At 40.3% G+C, this 20,826-nt stretch overlaps 1 protein-coding gene across 2 annotated transcripts in view; it reads left to right on the top strand.

Annotated features, from left to right (window-relative positions):
* The window catches only part of GASK1B (golgi associated kinase 1B), an 80,431-nt gene that overhangs the window by 7,759 nt on the left and 51,846 nt on the right, over positions 1-20,826 (top strand). For both annotated transcript variants that reach the window (XM_027567223.1, XM_027567222.1), the window contains exon 3: positions 13,073-13,287. In XM_027567223.1, coding sequence (XP_027423024.1) covers positions 13,073-13,287 — 215 coding nt within the window. The remainder of the gene's footprint in view (positions 1-13,072; positions 13,288-20,826) is intronic.

Below are 20,826 nucleotides of genomic sequence, written 5' to 3'. Positions count from 1 at the left end.
TCACCACAACCTATTCATGTACTCATTAGTCAGTTATCTAGCACAACTAGATGCTGATGACTTGCATGCTGATGCCCAAATATGGGCTATTTCATTTCTTAAGGAGACAGCACTGTAACCATAGCAAGCATAACACTGAGTGTCACTACGTACCAGGCACAGTCGTACGTACCGTGTGCGTATTATCTCATTATTTATGCAGGTACTCTATGAGACATTGTGTGGACGTGGAAGGAGAGGCCTAGCGTAGTTAAATACCTTTTCTCAAAGTCATATAAATTACCCTGATGTAAAAAGGGTCCATAAGATGCAAAGGGAGATGTAAAAGAGCATCAGAGGCTGTGATTGAATGATGGGCCTGTCGCAGCCCCTCAGATGAAGCTTTTTGCCCATTCAGTCCGAAGACAAAAGGCCCCACTGATAAAGCTCCAGGTATTTCTTTATTTGTCTGTTCGTAAAACTGACAGAAGTGATCCTGTCATCCCAGAGCCACTAGCTAAGGTTCATCTGGGGCAGGTTCTTGGTTATACAACTTGATGAATTCTAGATGTCTCTCCTTGAATCCCAAAATAGATGTATGTGAAATTAGCAGGTATACTGGCCCTGAATGGTGTACTGAACTATTTTCTGACAGGTGTCACTCCAAATATATCCTAGAAAATAAGAAGCGTGTACTTGGGGAAGCGTAAGGTTGTAATTAGGTAGGGATGGTTCAGGAGGGGACCATCCTACAAAGTCTAGCCATGATCACTGGGCCAGAGTCCCATCCTATGATACCTGTGCGGGAAATACAAAACTGAATTGAAAGATAGCATCAAAAGCTTTGAAAAAAAAATCCATGTTTGCAATAATGAAATATTTTTTTAGTTGTGAGTCTATAAGGAATCTAGTGTTATGTATCACAGAACATCTATACTGCATTTGATATCATTTATCTGTTGCATTACTTAACAATTCCACACAGCAGAGAATCCTGAGACTTGGTTAGGGTACATAGCTAGTGAGCAGTGGAAGTGGAATTTGTACCCAGATCTGTCTGATACTAGTCTCCCATGTTGCTTTCTTACTCACAATACCGCTCAAACATAACTTGATATAATCGTGAGATAGTGACAGTAATGTGCAAATTTTAACCTGGTGATTTCTAATTTACCATTATGCCAACCTTTCTATTTAACCTATTTTTTCAACTCAACCATTTAATATAGATACTAATTTTCACTCAAGGGAAGTATGAGCATACTACTTTAAACACGGCTACAAGGGTTATTGTTGTTTAAATACAAGCCAATGCCTCCCAGATCTTCTTGTTTTACCATAAACAATTACTTGTATGTAAATATGACTGAACACATTAGTATGTTTTCTGCCAAACTGTCCTTGGGAAAGTCATCAATCATGACAGAGGTCACCAGATACTGTGTGGTGTTGATACATTTAGATAAGTTTTTAATAAAATATTTCAAATATGTATCTAAGGCAAGACAAAGCAGATTATGTCCACGTAAAGAGCAGAGGAACCCAGCAGCCCCTGTGGTCCTCCACTTAGCAGCTTGGCCAACCTTTGTGGCAGTCTGCCCAGCTACACAAATGAATCCCAAGGGCTACCATTTTGGTAGCATTTAAGCATCCTACTATTTTTCATGCCTAGCATAGAAGATGCATTATGTTTGCTTTATTTTTAGGATGCTGCTTTACTGCCACAGAGATGTCAGACTGAATTAAGGTAGTTCCAGGAATTGCGTGTGTCAAGGCTGCTTGGATGACAAACTGCAAGCACCCCACCAACTTCCATTTAAATTCATTGTAAATCCCAAGTTGCTCACTGTTCTCCGCCTTGTACTGCCTCGTCTTATCATAAAGCAGGAGAAATATGCTGTGTATTTTCCACTCTCCTCTCGAGTGCATGTGAGCAGTGCTATGAGTTGCTGGCTGACAGTGCGACTGCCAGGGCAGGGAGATCGCAGCTGCACAATTCATGTTGTCTCAAGCTCTCAGGTAAGGACAGAGGTGTTTTTCAGGGAGTTATAAGAATCACCCAGATGCCCATACAACTTGGAAATACCCTGACTTCAAAATCCTAGACATCTTGGACACGGGGTGCAAACTTTCTTAAAATATTAACTCAAGAGTATAGGAATCATGTCTTATTTTTGAGGAGCTGGAAGGAAAACATGTTGTGTTCTTTATCAGAAAAGCCTTAAGGGTTTTATTTCTTTAGCAATCAAATTGAGTTGGTCAGCTTCACACACAGGTTTACTGAGCATGGGCTCCAAGCAGCGCTTAGCTCTGCTATTTTCTTGTTTGCTCACTACATACTTTCATTGGCCAAGTAGGGGAACCTGGGAGCCTTCTCTGCTGTTCCTCTGGAAGGTGCCCCTGGATCTCCCACGAAGCTGGCATAGAAGGGTCAGTGGCTAATAGTTGCCACAGTCCTCACAGCCTGAAAATGGCATGTTCCTCAGTTCCATGCAGTCTGTTTCCTTCTCCAGCATCACATTATCCTTTTTTTCTTTTAAGAAATATTTATTGAGCACCTGCTATGTGCCAGCCATTCTTCACTGGGGGCTATATCAGTGGGCAGAGCAGTCAAGAACCCCTGTCCCCATGGAGCTTCCAGGGTTGGATCACGTGACAGCTCATAGCCTGGAGGGGTTCTTTATATGACCCCTGCTTTCAAGATTCAGTCAGCTTGAGCCTGAGCCCACGGTCATGACCTTTCTATTGGGACTGAATCTGTTGCTGTCTCTAGGTGGGTTAAGGACTACATAGGTGCTGACCTCAGTTAATGGGCAAATATTGACATTTCAGTTGAGTTTGGTTGTAATTTGTAGCATGTACTTTCTGTTTGTGACTCTAAACATGAGGAAGAAGCTGTAGAGTTTTAAATTCAAATAGCTTTGCAATTCACAGAGTGGACTGGCATATCTGTTTGCTAGGGCTGATACCACAAAATACCACAGACTGGATGGCTTAAACCTTTATTTCTCACAGTTCTGGAGGCTGGAAGTTCTAGGTCAAGGTGTCAGCTGGTTTGGTTTCTTTGAGGCCTCCTCCTTGGCTTGTAGACAGCCACCTTCTCACTGCGTCCTCCTATGAGCTTAACTGTGTGATCCTGGGCCCCTTGCATTCCCTCACTGGGTCCAAATCTCTTTTTCTTTTATTTAGAAAAAATTAAAATTTTTCAAAAAAGTTTTTTTAGGATTCTTTTTTTATGTGCACAGGTTTTATTGCTTCTGTTTTATGTTTTGGTTTTTTGGCCAAGAGGCATGTGGGTCTTAGCTCCCTGAGCAGGGATTGAACCTGCATCTCCTGCATTGGAAGGAGAGGCCTTAACCACTGGACCATCAGTGAAAGTGAAAGTCGCTCAGTCGTGTCCGACTCTTTGTGACGCCATGGACTGTAGTTCATGGAATTCTCCAAGCAGGCCAGAATACTGGAGTGGGTAGCCTTTCCCTTCTCCAGAGGATCTTCCCAACTCAGGAATCGAACATTTCTCCCGAATTTCAGGCGAAATGTTTACCAGCTGAACCCCTAGGGAAGTCCCCAGATCTCTTCTTCTAAGGACATGAGTCATACTGCATTGCTGCTGCTGCTGCTGCTAAGTCGCTTCAGTCGTGTCCGACTCTGTGTGATCCCATAGACGGCAGCCCACCAGGCTCCCCGGTCCCTGGGATTCTCCAGGCAAGAACACTGGAGTGGGTTGCCATTTCCTTCTCCAATGCATGAAAGTGAAAAGTGAAAGTGAAGTCACTCTGTCATGTCCGACTCATAGGGACTCCATGGACTGCAGCCCACCAGGCTCCGTCCATGGGATTTTCCAGGCAAGAGTACTGCATTAGGACCACTCTTAATTGCCTCTTTCTCCAAATGCAGTCACCTTCTGAGGTGCTGGGGTTGGGACTTCAGCATGTGAATTTTGGAGGAACACAGTTCAGCTCATAACGACTGGCAGTCTAGACTCCCTGAATTTGAAGCCGTGTTCTACCACCTGAGAATTGTGTGGTCTAGGAGAAATGACTTAATCTTTTTCTGCCTTATTTTTTCAAGAGTATCAAGATATTGGTAATGGTACTAACCTCATCGAGGTGTGAGCATTGAGTGAGCTGATGTGGATAAAATATATATAACAGCGCCACCCCTCTCAAAAGGACACTCAGTGATTGCTACCTGTTATTTTCATTTGGTTTCTAAGCTAATTCAGCTCTTCGTAATAATGTCTCCTTAGATTTTCTTAGTTTGTTTCTCTAAATTGATGTTTATGTGAACTAAATAAACAGGCACTTCATGTTGTCATTTAATGAAGGTGCTTGGGGTGGATGGTGGATGATCCCAGTCTTTCCTGTTTATGGAGTGCAAGGCACTTTACATTCATCTCACCAAATTGTATGGCAGCCACACACACCAGTTAGTCTTGAACAGGTTTCCTGCGGGGAAAACGAGGCTCAGAGAGTAAACGTGTCCTCCAAAGGCTGGCAGGTCGTGTGCAGTGGGGCTGGGACCCAGCCTCATCCTCATCACTGTATGAGCCTTCGCCATTACCCTCTCGCCTTAATGGATTCTCAGCGGGTGGGGCTGGGCCTTCCCAGGTAATCAGCGTCCACATCAGAACCTGCTACCTCCATGGCCTTTTGGTATAATTCCCGAATGGAGACAGGATGCCTTAACTGTCCCCTTCTCAAGACACTGATTTTGGGTCCCAAGGAGTGAGGCAATGCATCTGCACCACTCCTGTGTTTATCATTCCCAGTCTCAGAGAATTATGGAGATGTGGGGCTGGATGGTAGAATGAGGGCCTGGAACCCCTTGACGCCGCCACTTCTACTTCTCAGGGCCTCTAATTCTTTTTGATCCATTTATACTGTTGTTGTTCAGATGCTCAGTCATGTCCAATTCTTTGCGACCCCATGGATTGCAGCACACCAAGCTTCCCTGTCCTGCACCATCTCCCAGAGTTTGGTCAAACTCATGTCTGTTGAGTTGGTAATGCCATCCAACCATCTCATCCTCTGTCGATCCCTTCTCCTTCCGCCCTCAATCTTTCCCAGCATCAGGGTTTTTCCAGTGAGTCAGCTCTTCACATCAGGTGGCCAAAAGTATTGGAGCTTCAGCATCAGCATCAGTCCTTCCAATGAATATTCAGGACTGATTTCCTTTAAGATTAACTGGTTTGATCTCCTTGCAGTCCAAGGGACTCTCAAGAGTCTTCTCCAACACCACAGTTCAAAAGCATCAATTCTTCAGCACTAAGCTTTCTTTATGGTCTGACTCTCACATCCATACATGACTACTAGAAAAACCAAAGCTTTGACTATACAGACTTTGGTGGCAAAGTAATGTCTCTGCTTCTTAATACGCTGTCTAGGTGTGTCATAGCTTTTCTTCCAAGGAGCAAGCATCTTTTAATTTCATGGCTGCAGTCACCATCTGCAGTGATTTGGAGTCCAAGAAAATAAAGTCTCTCACTGTTTCATTGTTTCCCCGTCTATTTGCCATGAAGTGATGGGACCGATGCCATAATCTTTGTTTTTAATGTTGAATTTTAAGCCAGCTTTTTCACTCTTCTCTTCCACCTTCAAGAGGCTCTTTAGTTCCTCTTCACTTTCTGAGTACAGTGAAATCACCACTTACTAGGAGGTCACATCAACCAAGTGTTTATTCAGGGGCCATGGACTATTGCTTAGAACCTACAGTCTAGAGATGGAAAGTGGGGGATTCTGAAAAATTCACTCATTTATTCATCAGCATATTTGAATACTTGGTCTAGACATTATGTCAGGAGCTGGAGAACCAAAGATGATTGGTGATGAGTCCCTGTTCTCAAGAGCTCCCAGCTTGGAAGGCGGGAGGTGGCTAAGCAAACCTATCCTACAAGAGTGGTCAGGTAAAGACCTCAATGGAGATATTTTTGGAGAACCCCGCAGGCACAGAGAGGGATGTGTATTTAGGGAGATAGTTAGGGGTATTGAAAAAAGATGTAGAAGCAGTAATGTCAGACTGTGGATGAAGTGAGAGATGGGTGGGTGTAGAAATATGGAGAGAGCATGTGCCTGGAAAACAGTTCTGGGAAAAGGAGATTAGTGGTTGGAGGGGGAGAATGGAGAATGATTGGGTTTGTGTCATGGAAAGACATGGACTTTATCCCACAGACCATGGAGAATCATTGACAAGTCTGAAGAAGAAGGGTGATGTGATGGGCTTTGGACTGCAGGAAGCTTACTCCAGTCAAGAGTTCATGGCTTCTTCATCTACATTAGCAAACACTAAATGGCCCAGGACTGCATCACCCAGATGTGACGAACACTTTATTGGCAAAATGTGATTTTTTGTGTCTGTGGAACCTGGCAGTGATCCCATCCTCACGATCCTCTGAAGCTGAGGTCGGTTCCTGTTTTTCAAAGTGGAATATTGAGGCAGGAAGAGTCTGGAAGTTTCTATTTTCATAGCGGAAGTCTTGGGCAGACCTCGAAAGCAGAAGTTCCTGTCCATGAGTCAAAGCTTCGGAACAAAGAAGGACACTTTTTAAAGTGGAACTGATGGTTTGGATTGTTTGAGTCGTCTGTGGTGGAGGAAGTCACAAGTGCTTCACGCTTAGCTAATGCTTGAGGAAATGTGGAGATTATTTAAACTCAGTTCAATCTCAAGAAAACTAGTGAAACAGAAAAGTAACTAAATGCATTTATTTTTTTGTTGCAAGAACTAAATCACCCAGAAATTGGATTCCTAAAACAAGACCTTGTATTCAGGGCTCGATTGTCTGCACTGCCTCTCTGTTGCTTTCCCCTTTTAAAATCATAAAAACCTAATATAAATTGGTTCTTCCTAATATGTGACAGTGCTGTATTTCAGTGTCTGTCTCAACCTCTCATCACCCTGCCAGACAGGTTTGGAAGATGGTCTTTTTACCTCTTGGGGTGCTCAGTGCCTCAGTCAGGGTGGCTGGAGGACTGGGCTCCAGTCTTACAGAGACCAGAGATACTGTCAAGAGTAGAACCCTGGGACTTACCTGGTGGTCCTGTGGCTAAGACTGCATTCTCAATGTAAGGGACCCAGGTTCTATCCCTGGTCAGGAAACTGGATCCCATATGCCACAATTAACGATCCTGAATGCTACAGTGAAGACCCAACAGAACCAAAAAAAAAAAAAAAAAAAGAAAGCGGGGGGGGGGGGTGGGATACAATCAATACTTGTAACTTCTTTCTCAACCCCACCCACATGCTCAGCTCTTCTTCAGAGAAGGTTCTTTTCCTCAACAACGGCTATAGCCCAATTCCGGAGCCCAGCAGTATTTTGTTTTGCTTGTCTTTGCACTGAGAGCTCAGCCTTTATTTTAGTCCTTCATTCACTCCCTTCAGAACATTCTTCAACTGGCAGACATGTAACCTGGTCATCATTACACACGTATTTGTCTGATTCTGCTGAATTCCTAGCCACAGCATGGGTCTTGCCTGGACTGGGATCTGGTAGGTCCTCCATTTTTGGTATGCTTCACTCTGAACTCTTTCTATCCAAAACACAGGGACAAAATGGGTCCAGAAATTAAGGGGTAATGGTAAATACATGCTTTTGGAATAAAAAGATGCTTAAAAACCTGAGTATCTTATTCTCTGTCCCTACCCTCTCCTGAAAGGCCATCAGAATCTTGCATTCTTATTTACCCTCTCTCACATTAAGTAACTTGTCCAGGTTCATCAACACTAAGCCAAGAGGTCCTACCTGCTTTTTTCACTTGTGTCTAATATTTTTAGTCACCAGAACCCTACTGTGAAAGGCACTGTAGAAAAATAGAGCAGATCATTCATTAATAACCAGACACCTGCTACCCTCTCATGGGAGGTACACCCCTTCAACACCTGCTTTTAGCAGATTAGAGTTTTGCAACCTTCAAATTTTCCTTCAGTGCATCAGACAGTTGCAATGGAACTGGACACAGTTGGTTTCCCGTAACAAAGATGAGCCTCAAGGTTTGGCTGGTCTTTGTTTTCTTTAATGGATTTTGGAGTTATTTTTAATGAAAGGCTCTGAGCTGAACTGTCACTTTCCTTTTTGTCTTGTTCACAAGAAGTCTTGGAACTTGGCCCACGTGATAAAAAAAAGGCTTCTGATTTCAGAGCTCAGGATGTTTTACTTATTTTTGCCCAGTGATAGATGCCGACTGACAACTCCACCTATAGTTCAACAAGACCCGTCACTGACTGCAGGCGAAGGGCACCTAGTCAACTAGGGTAGAGGAGGCTGTGTATAGCATTCATTCTTAGTGGATTTTCACATCCGTCTTCTCAAAAGAATGTCTTCTTTGTGCTTTTGAATAAAGAACAAACTTGGGAGAACATAAAAATTCAGGGGAACTATTCAGATTTTGGAAAAAATATTAGTTTTATACTGGCAAGTCTCATTTTTTAGAAAGACAGCTGTATAACCTTTAGTTTACATGAGCACCCGCATATCTTTTAAAAGCCCACTTCCTCCCCACTCTGACAGTTAGAATTTTATTTCTTCACTGTAAAATTTCTCTGGAGAGCACAGTGCTGCATCATTTTGACAAACCCGAATGTGAAGAGATGAATGCAGCTCATCTCTGAGGCACTTCAGGTAAGTTGCTTTAACCCATTTCCTGCTTTCAGAGACTATTTTTCTGTCATGCCTTCAGATCTATCAAAGTTCATTTAATGCTGTTATCAGCCATATTTTATACAAAGTGGAGTTCTCCTCGCAGTAGCTGCTCACAGTTCTGAGCTCTGGAGCCATCCTGGCAGCTGTCAGTACCTCAAGGGAGGGCAACGTGCACAAATACTCTGCAAGACCTGTTTGTTGGGAGGAAGAGCGGGTGGCCTACCAACTCTGAGAACTGGCACTGGCCCTGCTTTCTGGAAGCCCCTTTCCCGTAGTGACTGATGTCAGGGAGGGCAGGATAGAACCTCTTTCTGTGACAGTCAGAATATTTGCTAACGGGAGATGGATGTGGAGGAAAACAGTCGATACTAACAGAAAACCAATTATTCCTATCTGCTGAAAGCTCCCTGTGGCCATTTGAGAACAATTTTTAAAATGATTTAATAGAAAATGTATCGTTCAAAAAATTTTAAGGTTTAAAAGGAAGAAAATGGTAAATGAAATGCAATATACTCAATAGACTGAAATGGTAATAGTTGATTCACTACAGTCTGTGGGTGAGAGATAGCCCACAGCCCATTTTTGTGTTTTGTGAGCTACTAATGGTTTCTACAATTTTTTAAATGGTTGAAAAAATATCATCATAATAATATTACTATGACACTTACAAATATATAACATGTATACTCAGTGTCTGTAATAAGGTTTTATTGGAACTCAGTCACCACCCTTTGTGTATGTATTGTTCCCACTGCTTTTGTGTCGCAATGGAGTTGAGTGCCTGCTAATGGACATTGTCTGGCCCTCAGTCACCATCTGACCACAGGGCTAGATACCACAGTTAAAGTGATAATACTTAAGAATATTTAATTGTAAGAGACATGTTTGCACTATAACATTTAGTGAGACAGTTATGACAAACTATATGTGTAAGATGATTCCAAATAGTCTATCATCCTTTATAATTTTTGCGTCTTTCCCTTGGTGGAAATGTAAGTTCTAGGAAAGCCAAACAGCCACAAAAAAAACAAAACAAACAAAAACCAAACAACTGAAAACCTGACATGTATGCATGTGTGCATGTATATATGTATGCTTTAGGCCTCGAGCAGCACTTGAGATATAGTAGATGCCCAATAAACAAATAAGGGCTAAGGGAAGGCTGATGAACTATGTGATTTTATAATGCAGGCATGGTCAAAGCAAAACCTTTCTAGGATATGCATATATGTGAGGCACCATGCTGAGAACTTTAAATGCATGATCTCATTAACCCTAATGCAGTTAATTTTGAAAGGTACAGTATTGCCTACATTTTACAGAGGATGAAAGCGAGGTTTGAAGACATTATGTAACTTGTCTTACATCACAAATCTAAGAAGTAATGTGACCAGAATTCAGAAAGTCTCTTGGGTTCCAGAGTCTGAACTCTAACCACAAGCTATGCTCCTTAAATTTCTAAAAACAACTAATTTTTTCAGGTGTGGAAGAAAGACATGGGAAAATATCTGATGTAAATACACAAATAAAAAAAAAATACACAAATAATAGGACAAGTTACTAGGATAGGAGATTGTAGATGATTGTTGTTTTCTAAGGCTGTATATATATATATTTCTTTGTATTATAGTTGATTAGAATATTTTATTAGTTTCATGTGGAGCATAGTGAGTCAATGTTTCTGTAGTTTTATACTCCATTTGAAGTTATTAAAAATCATGGTTATATTTTCTTGTCCTGTATAATATATCTCTGTTTTTTCTTTGTTTTTATGCATAGTAGTTTGTGACTCTTAATCCCCTACCCCTGTCTTGCCCCTCCTACTTCCCTCCCTCCACTGGTAACTACTAATTTGTCCTCTATGTCTGTGAATCTGTTTCTGTCTTATTACATAATTTGATTTGCTTTATTTTTTAAATTCCACAAGTATGTGATAACTTAGATTATTTGTCTTTCTCTGTCTGACTTATTTCACTAAGCATCATGCTCTTCAGGTTCATCCATGTTGTTGCAAATGGCAGAATTTCATTCTTTTTTATTACCAGGTAGTATTCACTGAATGTGCACACACACACACACACACACACACCCATATCTTTGTTGCCCATTCTTTTGTTGATGGACACGTAGGTTGTTTATGTATCTTAGCAATTGTAAACAGTGCTGCTGCAAAGATTAGGGTGCATGTACCTTTTAAAGTTAGTATTTTTGTTTTCTACAGATATATGCCCAGCATTGTAATTGCCGGATCATATGGTAGCTCTATATTTAGTTTTTTTGAGAAACCTTCATATTGTTTTCCACAGTGGCTGCACCAATTTGCCTTGCTAATAACAGTGTAGAAGGGTTCCCTTTCCTCTACACTCTCTCCAGCTTTTGTTATTTGTGTTCTTTTTTTGTTATTGGAGGATGATTGCCTGGGAAATCCATGGACAGAGGATCCCAGTGGGCTACAGTCCATGGGGTCCCAAAGAGCTGGACATGATTTAGTGACTAAACAACAACAAAAAATCTTTGAAAGCTATGCTGTGTCTCTTACATGTGTTTGGTTACACTGGTTTATTCGTGTCTCCCACTACATGATGGACTGCTTCTGTTGTTATTGTTCAGTTACTAAGTCATGTCTGACTCTTTGCTATCCCATGGACTGATGCATGCCAGGCTCATCTGTCCTCCACTGTCTCCCAGAGTTTGCTCAAATTCATGTCCATTTAGTTGGTGATGCCTTCAAATGATCTCATCCTCTGCCACTCCCTTCTCCTTTTGCCTTCAATCTTTCCTAGCACCAGGGTCTCTTCCACTGAGTTGGCTTTTCGCATCAGGTAGCCAAAGCATTGGAGATTCAGTCCTTCCAGTGAATGCTCAGTGTTGATTTCCTTTAGGATTGACTGCTTCTACCTGAAATTTATTATTATTATTTTTAAAATTGGCATAGTATTTGAAGCATATACATTTAACATTATATTTATCTAGCATCTAAGAAGATAATTAGGTCCCAATAGCACCAAGTCATTTAGTACAGTAAAGGAAATAAAAAGGAGTGAGATAACAATTAAGTTCTTTAGTTATGGTTCCTCTTTCTTTATTTTTCTTTTAACTATACATCAGTGATTGTGACCTATTTTCCACAGTCTGAAGGACTTTCTACATGCCTTGGCCTAAATTGCAAGGCTAAAAGGAGAAAGATTTTTCTTTTGAACAAAAGTGGAATGTAGGTGCTTAGAATGATTAAGTGAATGTTATTAATATTATTGAGGTCCCTGGAACGCCAAATTGAAGAGTGGTTAGAAGAGTGACTGTCCTTGCATTAAAGACCAGAGATAAGAACTCTACAGAAGGCAAACAAGCAGGGTGGGAAAATAAGTCTTTAACAAAAACAAACAGTTATAGACTGAGAACCTCTCAGGTTATTTGAAAAAGCTTTAAAAATCCCTGTGATGTGTCTTGACATTCCAATCATAGTTTCAGAGGCTTCTATTGTTCAGGCTTGTTAAGAATGAGTTAAATGTGATTTTTCACATCCTTGTGACTTACTTTCTTTTCTTTTTTTCAAGAGATCATTCTGATTTTTAAGTTACAAGCAAAGCTGCTCATCATCCTCTTTGAGTGACTTTATTTGACAGACATTGAGGCTTGAGAGAAATACTTTTGGTTTTAAGCCTGCCGTATCATTTAATGTACAGTTTAGCAGTGAAATTTCTAAACTATCAAAAACATTCAAGTGACATTTTCTTTGAAATATATTCTATGCACTGGAAATTGAAAAAGATGATATTTGCTTAAATGTACTTCATGCGGTTTTATGTGAATAAATGACCATTTACCAGCAGTGCCATTGTTCTATCAGAAAAGAAAAAAAAAAAAAATCCAAAACACCTCTAAACCTCTTACTTCCTTTCTCTTTCTTTGGAGATTATAGTGACTAGTGTGAAACATACAATTTCACTTTTAAATTTGCAACTTCTAAAAATTCTTTTTCTTCCTAATATCATACTGTGGCCTCAGAAAATCAGACAGTTGTTATTACAAATAGAGTGCAGCTCCACTCAGACACTGAATAGACAATTATAAATGTCTGGATTCTTTCCTTTTTCATGGTGGCTGCTTTTAGATGTGGAATAAAACCACATTAACCAGAGGGTGTTGTTATTGGTGGTTACAGGCCTATTCCTGCCACATCTGTAAAGTATCTTTTCTTAAAATCCTTTTCTTTCCTTGTCTAATAGTAACTTTCCATCGTATAAGACTGTTATCAGGAAGCATCATAAAGGTATATGAATATTAAATTATTCAGAAGACAAAGGGACCATAAATGTCATCTAATCCAATTCTAGCACATGACAGGTGAGAGTGTAAGGCTGTGAAAGAGTGAATGACATCCAAGGGCACTCACAGAGTCAGTAACTTGCTAACTGTTTTTTTTCTTCTTCTTCTTTTTTTTTTTTTTTGCTTTTATAGATGGCCGCCCATGTCCTTTCATCCTCTGGGATCCATCTTTGTCTCCAACAAATAATGAGACCCACTCTTCTGTTAAGCTCACTTGGGGAACTTATCAGCAGTTGCTGAAACAGAAGTGCTGGCAGAATGGTCGAGTACCCAAGCCTGAATGGGGCTGTACTGAAATACATCACCACGAGTGGTCCAAGATGGCCCTCTTTGATTTTTTGTTACAGGTAAGTTTTTTTTTAATCAAGTAAGTAGTTACCTGAGACTAACACTGAGTTATGGAAGTCTGTAGTGAGGAAGTTTCTGCACCTTTTGGGTTTTTATGAAAGTGTAGTTTAAATTCTATAATGTTGTATTTGGCAAGCCTGGTACAATGTCATAAGACATTATATCTTTTTAGAAATGTTCAGAAATGTCCCTCAGTCCTTTTATTAATTTCTGAATAGGTAATTCTTCAGTACATTACTACTAGAATCATCATATCTATCATAGATACAATTTATTATGATAACCCATCAGTGGCTTTTCAAGGTAGCTAGTCTTACAGCACTTGGAAGGTAAGTAAACTGAAGTTTGGTGAGGTTAAGTAACTCACCCAAGTTGTCACAACTGCTCAAAACGGGGCTGGAATCCTGGGATCTTGTGATAGTAAAAGTTTGGCTTTTTTTCTATTTTTCCACACTGTTTCAGGGGTCCCTTGGTCACTTTTCTTACAGTCACCATTTCCTGTTTTCTGTCCAGTAATTCTTTGTAAATACATCATTAAGATTGACATTGGAGAATAATAAATATTGGCCATCTACATAACTGCACGATTAAATGTTTTATAGGTTTCTTATAACTTTTATCTCCTTCTGATGAGGATCTTATGACTCTTTCTGTCCCCTCGTTCCAATTACTGCTTTTCTCTTCTTCCACTTTAGAAAAGCTGCCTGTTGTTGTATTGTTAATTAGTACTTTTTGTGGCAATTTAGGACTATCTTAGGACATCTACAAAACATTCTCCTTTTGTTAATTTTGTGTTGTGCATATGTGTGTGTGTGCCTTTTCAGCAAGGAACTAGAGAGGGACAAAAATGTAGGAAGAAGGGCTTCCCTGGTGATCTGGTGGTTATGAATCTGCCTGCCAATGCAGGGGACACGAGTTTGATCCCTGGTCCAGGAAGATCCCACATGCTCAGAGCAGCTGGGCCTACACGCCACAACTACTGAAGCCCCCAGCCCCCTAGAGCCTGTGCTCCACAATAAGAGAAGCCATTGCAATGAGAACCCTGTGCACCGCAACTAGAGAGTAGCCCCTGCTCACTGCAATTAGAGAAAGCCCAGGCAGCAATCAAGATGCAGTGTGGCAAAAAAAAAAAAAAAGTGTAGAAAGAAACCCAGTTTGGTGAGAGCCACAGGACAGGGATTAGGAACTTTCGAGGAGAGACGATCTCTGCTGTCCATGCCTCAGAGCCACCAGTGAGAACTGAGCTGGGAGCAGACCACTTGGTTTGGGGAGGAGGCCATCACGAAGCACCAGATACTGATGAGCTGTGTATCTGTGAGGCTCAGGCCGGGCTCAGTATATGTATAATCTTATTATTTCGTTTATTAGCACACTCTCTCTATGAGGTAGACACCTTCTGTCCATTGTACAGTTAAAGTCACTGAGGCGTAAAGAGGTTATTATTGAGAACTGTGAAGTGTCTGAGGTCTTACTCTGCTTGTAGGCTAACAGGTTAGCCAGCCATAGATGTTAGCAGAAGATAAAGGACTACCAGATGAGAGACAAATGACTTCATTACCCATGTTCCTTTGCCCTCAAAGCCCACTGGGGAGTTATGGAGTGGCCTCACTGAAAGCGCACACAGTGGGTTTTTGTACCTTCTAAGACTCTGATGCTGGGAGGGATTGGGGGCAGGAGGAAAAGGGGACGACAGAGGATGAGATGGCTGGATGGCATCACTGACTTGATGGACGTGAGTTTGAGTGGACTCTGGGAGATGGTGATGGACAAGGAGGCCTGGCGTGCTGCGATTCATGGGGTTGCAACGAGTCGGACATGACTGAGTGACTGAACTGAACTGAACTGAAGAAAACCTCCAGTCTTTATTTCATTTCTTTTTAACTGAAAAATGAAATGATGTACAACATTATGCTGGTTTCAGGAATACTTCACAGTGATTTGACATTTGCAGACATTATGAAATGAGCAGTGTGATAAAGCTAGCATTCATCTGTCCCCATACAAAGTCATTCAGTTCAGTTCAGTTCAGTTCAGTTCAGTCGCTCAGTCGTGTCCAACTCTGCGACCCCATGAATCACAGCACGCCAGGCCTCCCTGTCCATCATCAACTCCCGGAGTTCACTCAGACTCACGTCCATCGAGTCAGTGATGCCATCCAGCCATCTCATCCTCTGTCGTCCCCTTCTCCTCCTGCCCCCAATCCCTCCCAGCATCAGAGTCTTTTCCAATGAGTCAACTCTTCGCGTGAGGTGGCCAAAGTACTGGAGTTTCAGTTTTAGCATCATTCCTTCCAAAGAAATCCCAGGGCTGATCTCCTTCAGAATGGACTGGTTGGATCTCTTTGGAGTCCAAGGGACTCTCAAGAGTCTTCTCCAACACCACAGTTCAAAAGCATCAATTCTTTGGCGCTCATCCTTCTTCACAGTCCAACTCTCACATCCATACATGACCACAGGAAAAACCATAGCCTTGACTAGACGAACCTTTGTTGGCAAAGTAATGTCTCTGCTTTTGAATATGCTATCTAGGTTGGTCATAACTTTCCTTCCAAGGAGTAAGCGTCTTTTAATTTCATGGCTGCAGTCACCATCTGCAGTGATTTTGGAACCCCAAAAATTAAAGTCTGACACTGTTTCCACTGTTTCTCCATCTATTTCCCATGAAGTGATGGGACCAGATGCCATGATCTTCGTTTTCTGAATGTTGAGCTTGAAGCCAACTTTTTCACTCTCCTCTTTCACTTTCATCAAGAGGCTTTTGAGTTCCTCTTCACTTTCTGCCATAAGGGTGGTGTCATCTGCATATCTGAGGTGATTGATATTTCTCCCAGCAATCTTGATTCCAGCTTGTGTTTCTTCCAGTCCAGCATTTCTCATGATGTACTCTGCATATAAGTTAAATAAGCAGGGTGACAATATACAGCCTTGATGTACTCCTTTTCCTATTTGGAGCCAATCTGTTGTTCCATGTCCAGTTCTAACTGTTGCTTCCTGACCTGCATACAAATTTCTCAAGAGGCAGATCAGGTGGTCTGGTAAAGTCATTACAGTATTATTACTTATATTCCTTATGCTGTATGTTACATCCTTGTGACTTGTTTATTTTATAACTGGAGGTTTGTATTTCTTAACCCCTGTCACTTATTTCACCTGTCAATCTCCCTCCTTTCTGGCAACCACCCATTTTTTCCCCTCTGCATTTAGAAGTAAGTTTTCCTTTTGTTTTGATTTTTTGTTTATTTTTAAGATTGTACATATAAATATGGTGTTTGTCTTTATCTGACTTATTTCATTTAGCATAATGCCATCTAGATCATCCACGTTGTCACAAATGGCAAGTTTTCACTTTTTTATGGCTAAGAAGTTTTATATATATATATATATATATATACATACATATATATATAGATATCTCACATCTTTATCCATTCATCTATGGCTGGACACAAGTTGCTTCCACATCTTGGCTATTGTAAATAATGTTGCAATGAACAATGGTGTGCATATATCTTTTCAAATTAATGTTTCCTTCAGGTAAATACTTAGAAGTGAAATTAGTAGATCATATAGCAGTTATATTTTTAAGTTTTTGAGGAACCTCCATCAGTTCAGTTCAGTTCAGTTGATCGGTCATGTCTGAATCTGTGACCCCATGGACTGCAACATGCCAGGCTTACCTGTCCATCACCAACTCCCAGAGCTTGCTCAAACTCGTGTCCATTTGAGTTGGTGATGCCATCCAATCATCTTATCCTCTGTTGTCCCCTTGTCCTCCTGCCTTCAATCTTTCTTAGCATCAGGGTCTTTTCAAATGAGTCAGTTCTTCTCATCAGGTGGCCAAAGGATTGGAGTTTCAGCTTCAGCATCAGTCCTTCCAATGAATATTCAGGACTGATTTCCTTTAGGACTGACTGGTTTGATTTTCTTGCAGTCCAAGGGACTCTCAAGAGTCTTCTCCAACACCACAGTTCAAAAGCATCAATTCTTTGGTGCTCAGTTTTCTTTATAGTCCAACTCTCACATCCATATATGACTACTGGAAAAACCATAGCTTTGACTAGATAGACCGTTTTTGGCAAAGTAATACCTCTGCTTTTTAATAAACTATCTAGGTTTGTCATAACTTTTCTTCTAAGGAGCAAGTGGCTTTTAATTTCATGGCTGCAGCCACCATCTGCAGTAATTTTGGTGCTCAAGAAAATAAAGTCTGCCACTGTTTCCATTGTTTCCCCATCTATTTGCCATGAAGTGATGGGACCAGATGCACTGATTTTTATGCCCACCAATATTGCACACGGTTTCCCATTTCTCTACATTCTTTTTTTTTTTTTCATTTCTCTACATTCTTGCCAAAAATTTGTTATCTTTTGATAATAGCTATTCTGACAGGCATGAGGTAGTATCTCCTTGTGGTTATTTGCTGATTTTTTGGGGAGTGGAGCAGTTGGTATGCAGGATCTTAGTTCCCTGACTAGGGATTGAACCCTCACCCACTACAGCAGAAGTGTGGAGTCTTAACTACTGGACTGCAGGGAAGTCCCTTTCTTTGCTGATTTTTTCCCCTTGTGGTTTTGTATTTCCCTGGTGATTAGTGTTGTTCAGCATCTTCTCATGTGCTTGTTGGCCATCTGAATGTCTTCTTTGGGAAAAATGTCTATTCATATTCTATGCCCATTTTTTAATTGTTTTTTGATGTTGAATTGTATGAATTCTTTGTATATTTTGAATATTAACCCCTTAATAGGTATATAGTTTGCAAATATATTCTCCCATTCAGAAGGTGGCCTTCCTTTTGTTGACAGTTTACCTTACTGTGTAAAAGCTTTTAGGTTTGGTAGTCCCATTTGTTTATTTTTCATTTTGTTTCCCTTGCCTGAGGAGATAGATCCCAGAAAAAAAACATACTGTTAAGACAGATGTCAAAGAGCATACTGATAATGTTCTCTCCTAGATTTATGGTTTCAGGCCTTATATTTAGGTCTTTAATCCATTTTTGACTTTATTTTTTCACATGGTATGAAAAAGTAGTCCAGACTGATTCTATTGTACACAGCAGTACAGTTTTCCCACGACCACTTATTGAAGAGGCTGTCTTTCCCCACTCTATGTTCTTGCCTGCTTTGTTGTAGATTCATTGACCATATAAGCTTGGGTTTATTTTGGGGCTCTCCATTCTATTCCATTGATCTATATGTTTGTTTCTATGCCAGTACTATGTTGCTTTCATTACTGTAGTTTTGTAGTATAGTTTGAAATCAGGGACTGTGACAACTCTAGTTTTTTGTTTTTTTTTCTTCTTTCTCAAGATTGCTTTGGCTCTTTTGGGTCTTTTTTGTTTTCATACAAATTTTGGAGTTATTTGCTCTACTCCTGTGATAAATGCCATTGGTGTTTTGACAGGGATTGCACTAAATATGTAGATTGCTTAAGTAGTATAGTCATTTTAACAAATAACGATTCTTCCAATCTATGGGCACAAAATATCTTTCCATATGTTTTGTCATCTTCAATCTCTCATAGTTTTCAGAGTATAGATCTTTTTCTTCTTTGATCAGGTTTATTTCTAGCTAATTTATTCTTTTTGATACAATTGTAAAAGTGATTATTTTCTTAATTTCTCTTTCTGATGGTTCATAATTAATATTTATAAATGCAGCATATTTATTTTTTATTTTTAATTGGAGGATAATTGCTTTACAATGTTGTGTTGCTTTCTGCCATATAAAAATGTGAATCAGCTATAAGTATACGTATGTCCCCTCCCTCTTGAATCTTTCTCCCACCCTGCACCCCATCCCACCTGTCTAGATTTTCAGAGGATCAGGTTGAGCTCCTTGTCTTAAACAGCAATTTCCCACTAGCTATTTATTTTGTATATGGTAATGTATATGTGTCAATACTACTCTCTCAATTTGTCCTGCCCTCTCCTTCCCCTGCTATGTCCACAAGTCTGTTCTCTATGTTTGCATCTCTATTCCTGCCCTGCAGATAGCTTCAATAGTACCATTTTTCTAGATTCCGTATATGTGAATATATGATATTTGTTTTTCTCTTTTCTGACTTACTTCACTCTGTACAACAGGCTCTAGGTTCATCCACTTCACCAGAACTGATTAAAATTTGTTCCTTTCATGGCTGAGTAATATTCCATTATATGTACCATGACTTCTTTATCCATTTATCTGTTGATGGAAATCTAGGTTGCTTCCATGTCACAGCTATTGAAAATAGTGCTAGAGTGAACATCAAGGTACATTTGTCTTTTAGAATTGTGGTTTTCTTAGGGTATATGCCCAGTAGTGGGACTGTGCAGTCATATGGTAGCTTTATTCCTAGTTTTTAAAGAAATCTCCATATTGTTCTCCATACTGGCTGTATCAATTTATATTCCCACCAGTAGTTCAAGAAGGTTCCATTTTCTCCACATCTTCTCCAGAATTTACTGTTTGTAGATGTTTTTGATGATGGCCATTCTGATGGCTCAGCAGGTAAAGAATCCACATGCAATGCAGGAGACACTGGAGACACTCGTTTGATCCCTGGGTGAAGATCCCCTGAAGAAGGAAATGGCAACACACTTAGTATTTTTGCCTGGGAAATCGCATGGACAGAGGAGCCTGACAGGCTACAGTCCAAAGCGTTGCGAAGAGTCAGACACTACCGAGCAACTAAGCACATTCTGACTCGTGTGAGGTGATACCTCATTGTAGTTTTGACTTGCATTTCTCTAATAATAAGCAATGCTCAGCATTTTGTTTATTGGCCGTCTATATATCTTCTTTGGAGAAATGTCTGTTTAGGTCTTCTGCCCATTTTTTTGATTGTGTTGTTTTTCTGATATTGAGCTGCCTGAGCTGCTTGTATATTTTGGAAATTAATTCTTTGTCAGTTGTTTCATTTGCTGTGAATTCCTCCCATTCTGAGGGTTGTCTTTTCATCTTGTTTATGCTTTCTTTTGCTGTGCAAAAGATTTTAAGTTGAATTAGGTCCCATTTGTTTATTTTTGTTTTTATTTCCATTATTCTAGGGAGTTGGTCATAGAGGATCTTGAAGTCAAAGAGTGTTCTGCCTATGTTTTCCTCTAAGAGTTTTATAGTTTCTGCTCTTACACTGAGGTCTTTAATCCATTTTGAGTTTATCTTTGTGTATAGTTTTAGGAAGTGTACTGATTTCTTTCTTTTACATATAGCTGTCCAGTTTTCCCAGCACCACTTATTGAAGAGGCTGTCTTTTCTCCACTGTATATTCTTGTCTCTTTTGTGAAAGATAAGGTGCCTCATAGGTGCATGGATTTATCTCTGGGCTTTCTATCTTGTTCCATTGGTTTATATTTCTGTTTTTGTGCCAGTATCATTCTGTGTTGATGACTATAGCTTTGTAGTATAAAGTCAGGAAGGTTGATTTCTCCAGTTCCATTATTCTTTCTCAAGATTGCTTTGGCTATTCAGAGTCTTTTGTATTTTCATATGAATTATGAAATTTTTGGTTCCAGTTCTATGAAAAATGCCATTGGTAATTTGATAGGGATTGTATTGAATC

Source organism: Bos indicus x Bos taurus, chromosome 17 (genome assembly GCF_003369695.1).
Source record: "Bos indicus x Bos taurus breed Angus x Brahman F1 hybrid chromosome 17, Bos_hybrid_MaternalHap_v2.0, whole genome shotgun sequence".
NCBI lineage: Eukaryota > Metazoa > Chordata > Mammalia > Artiodactyla > Bovidae > Bos > Bos indicus x Bos taurus.
Note: the sequence above shows the minus strand (reverse complement) of the source record. Positions and strands in the feature narration are given on the sequence as shown.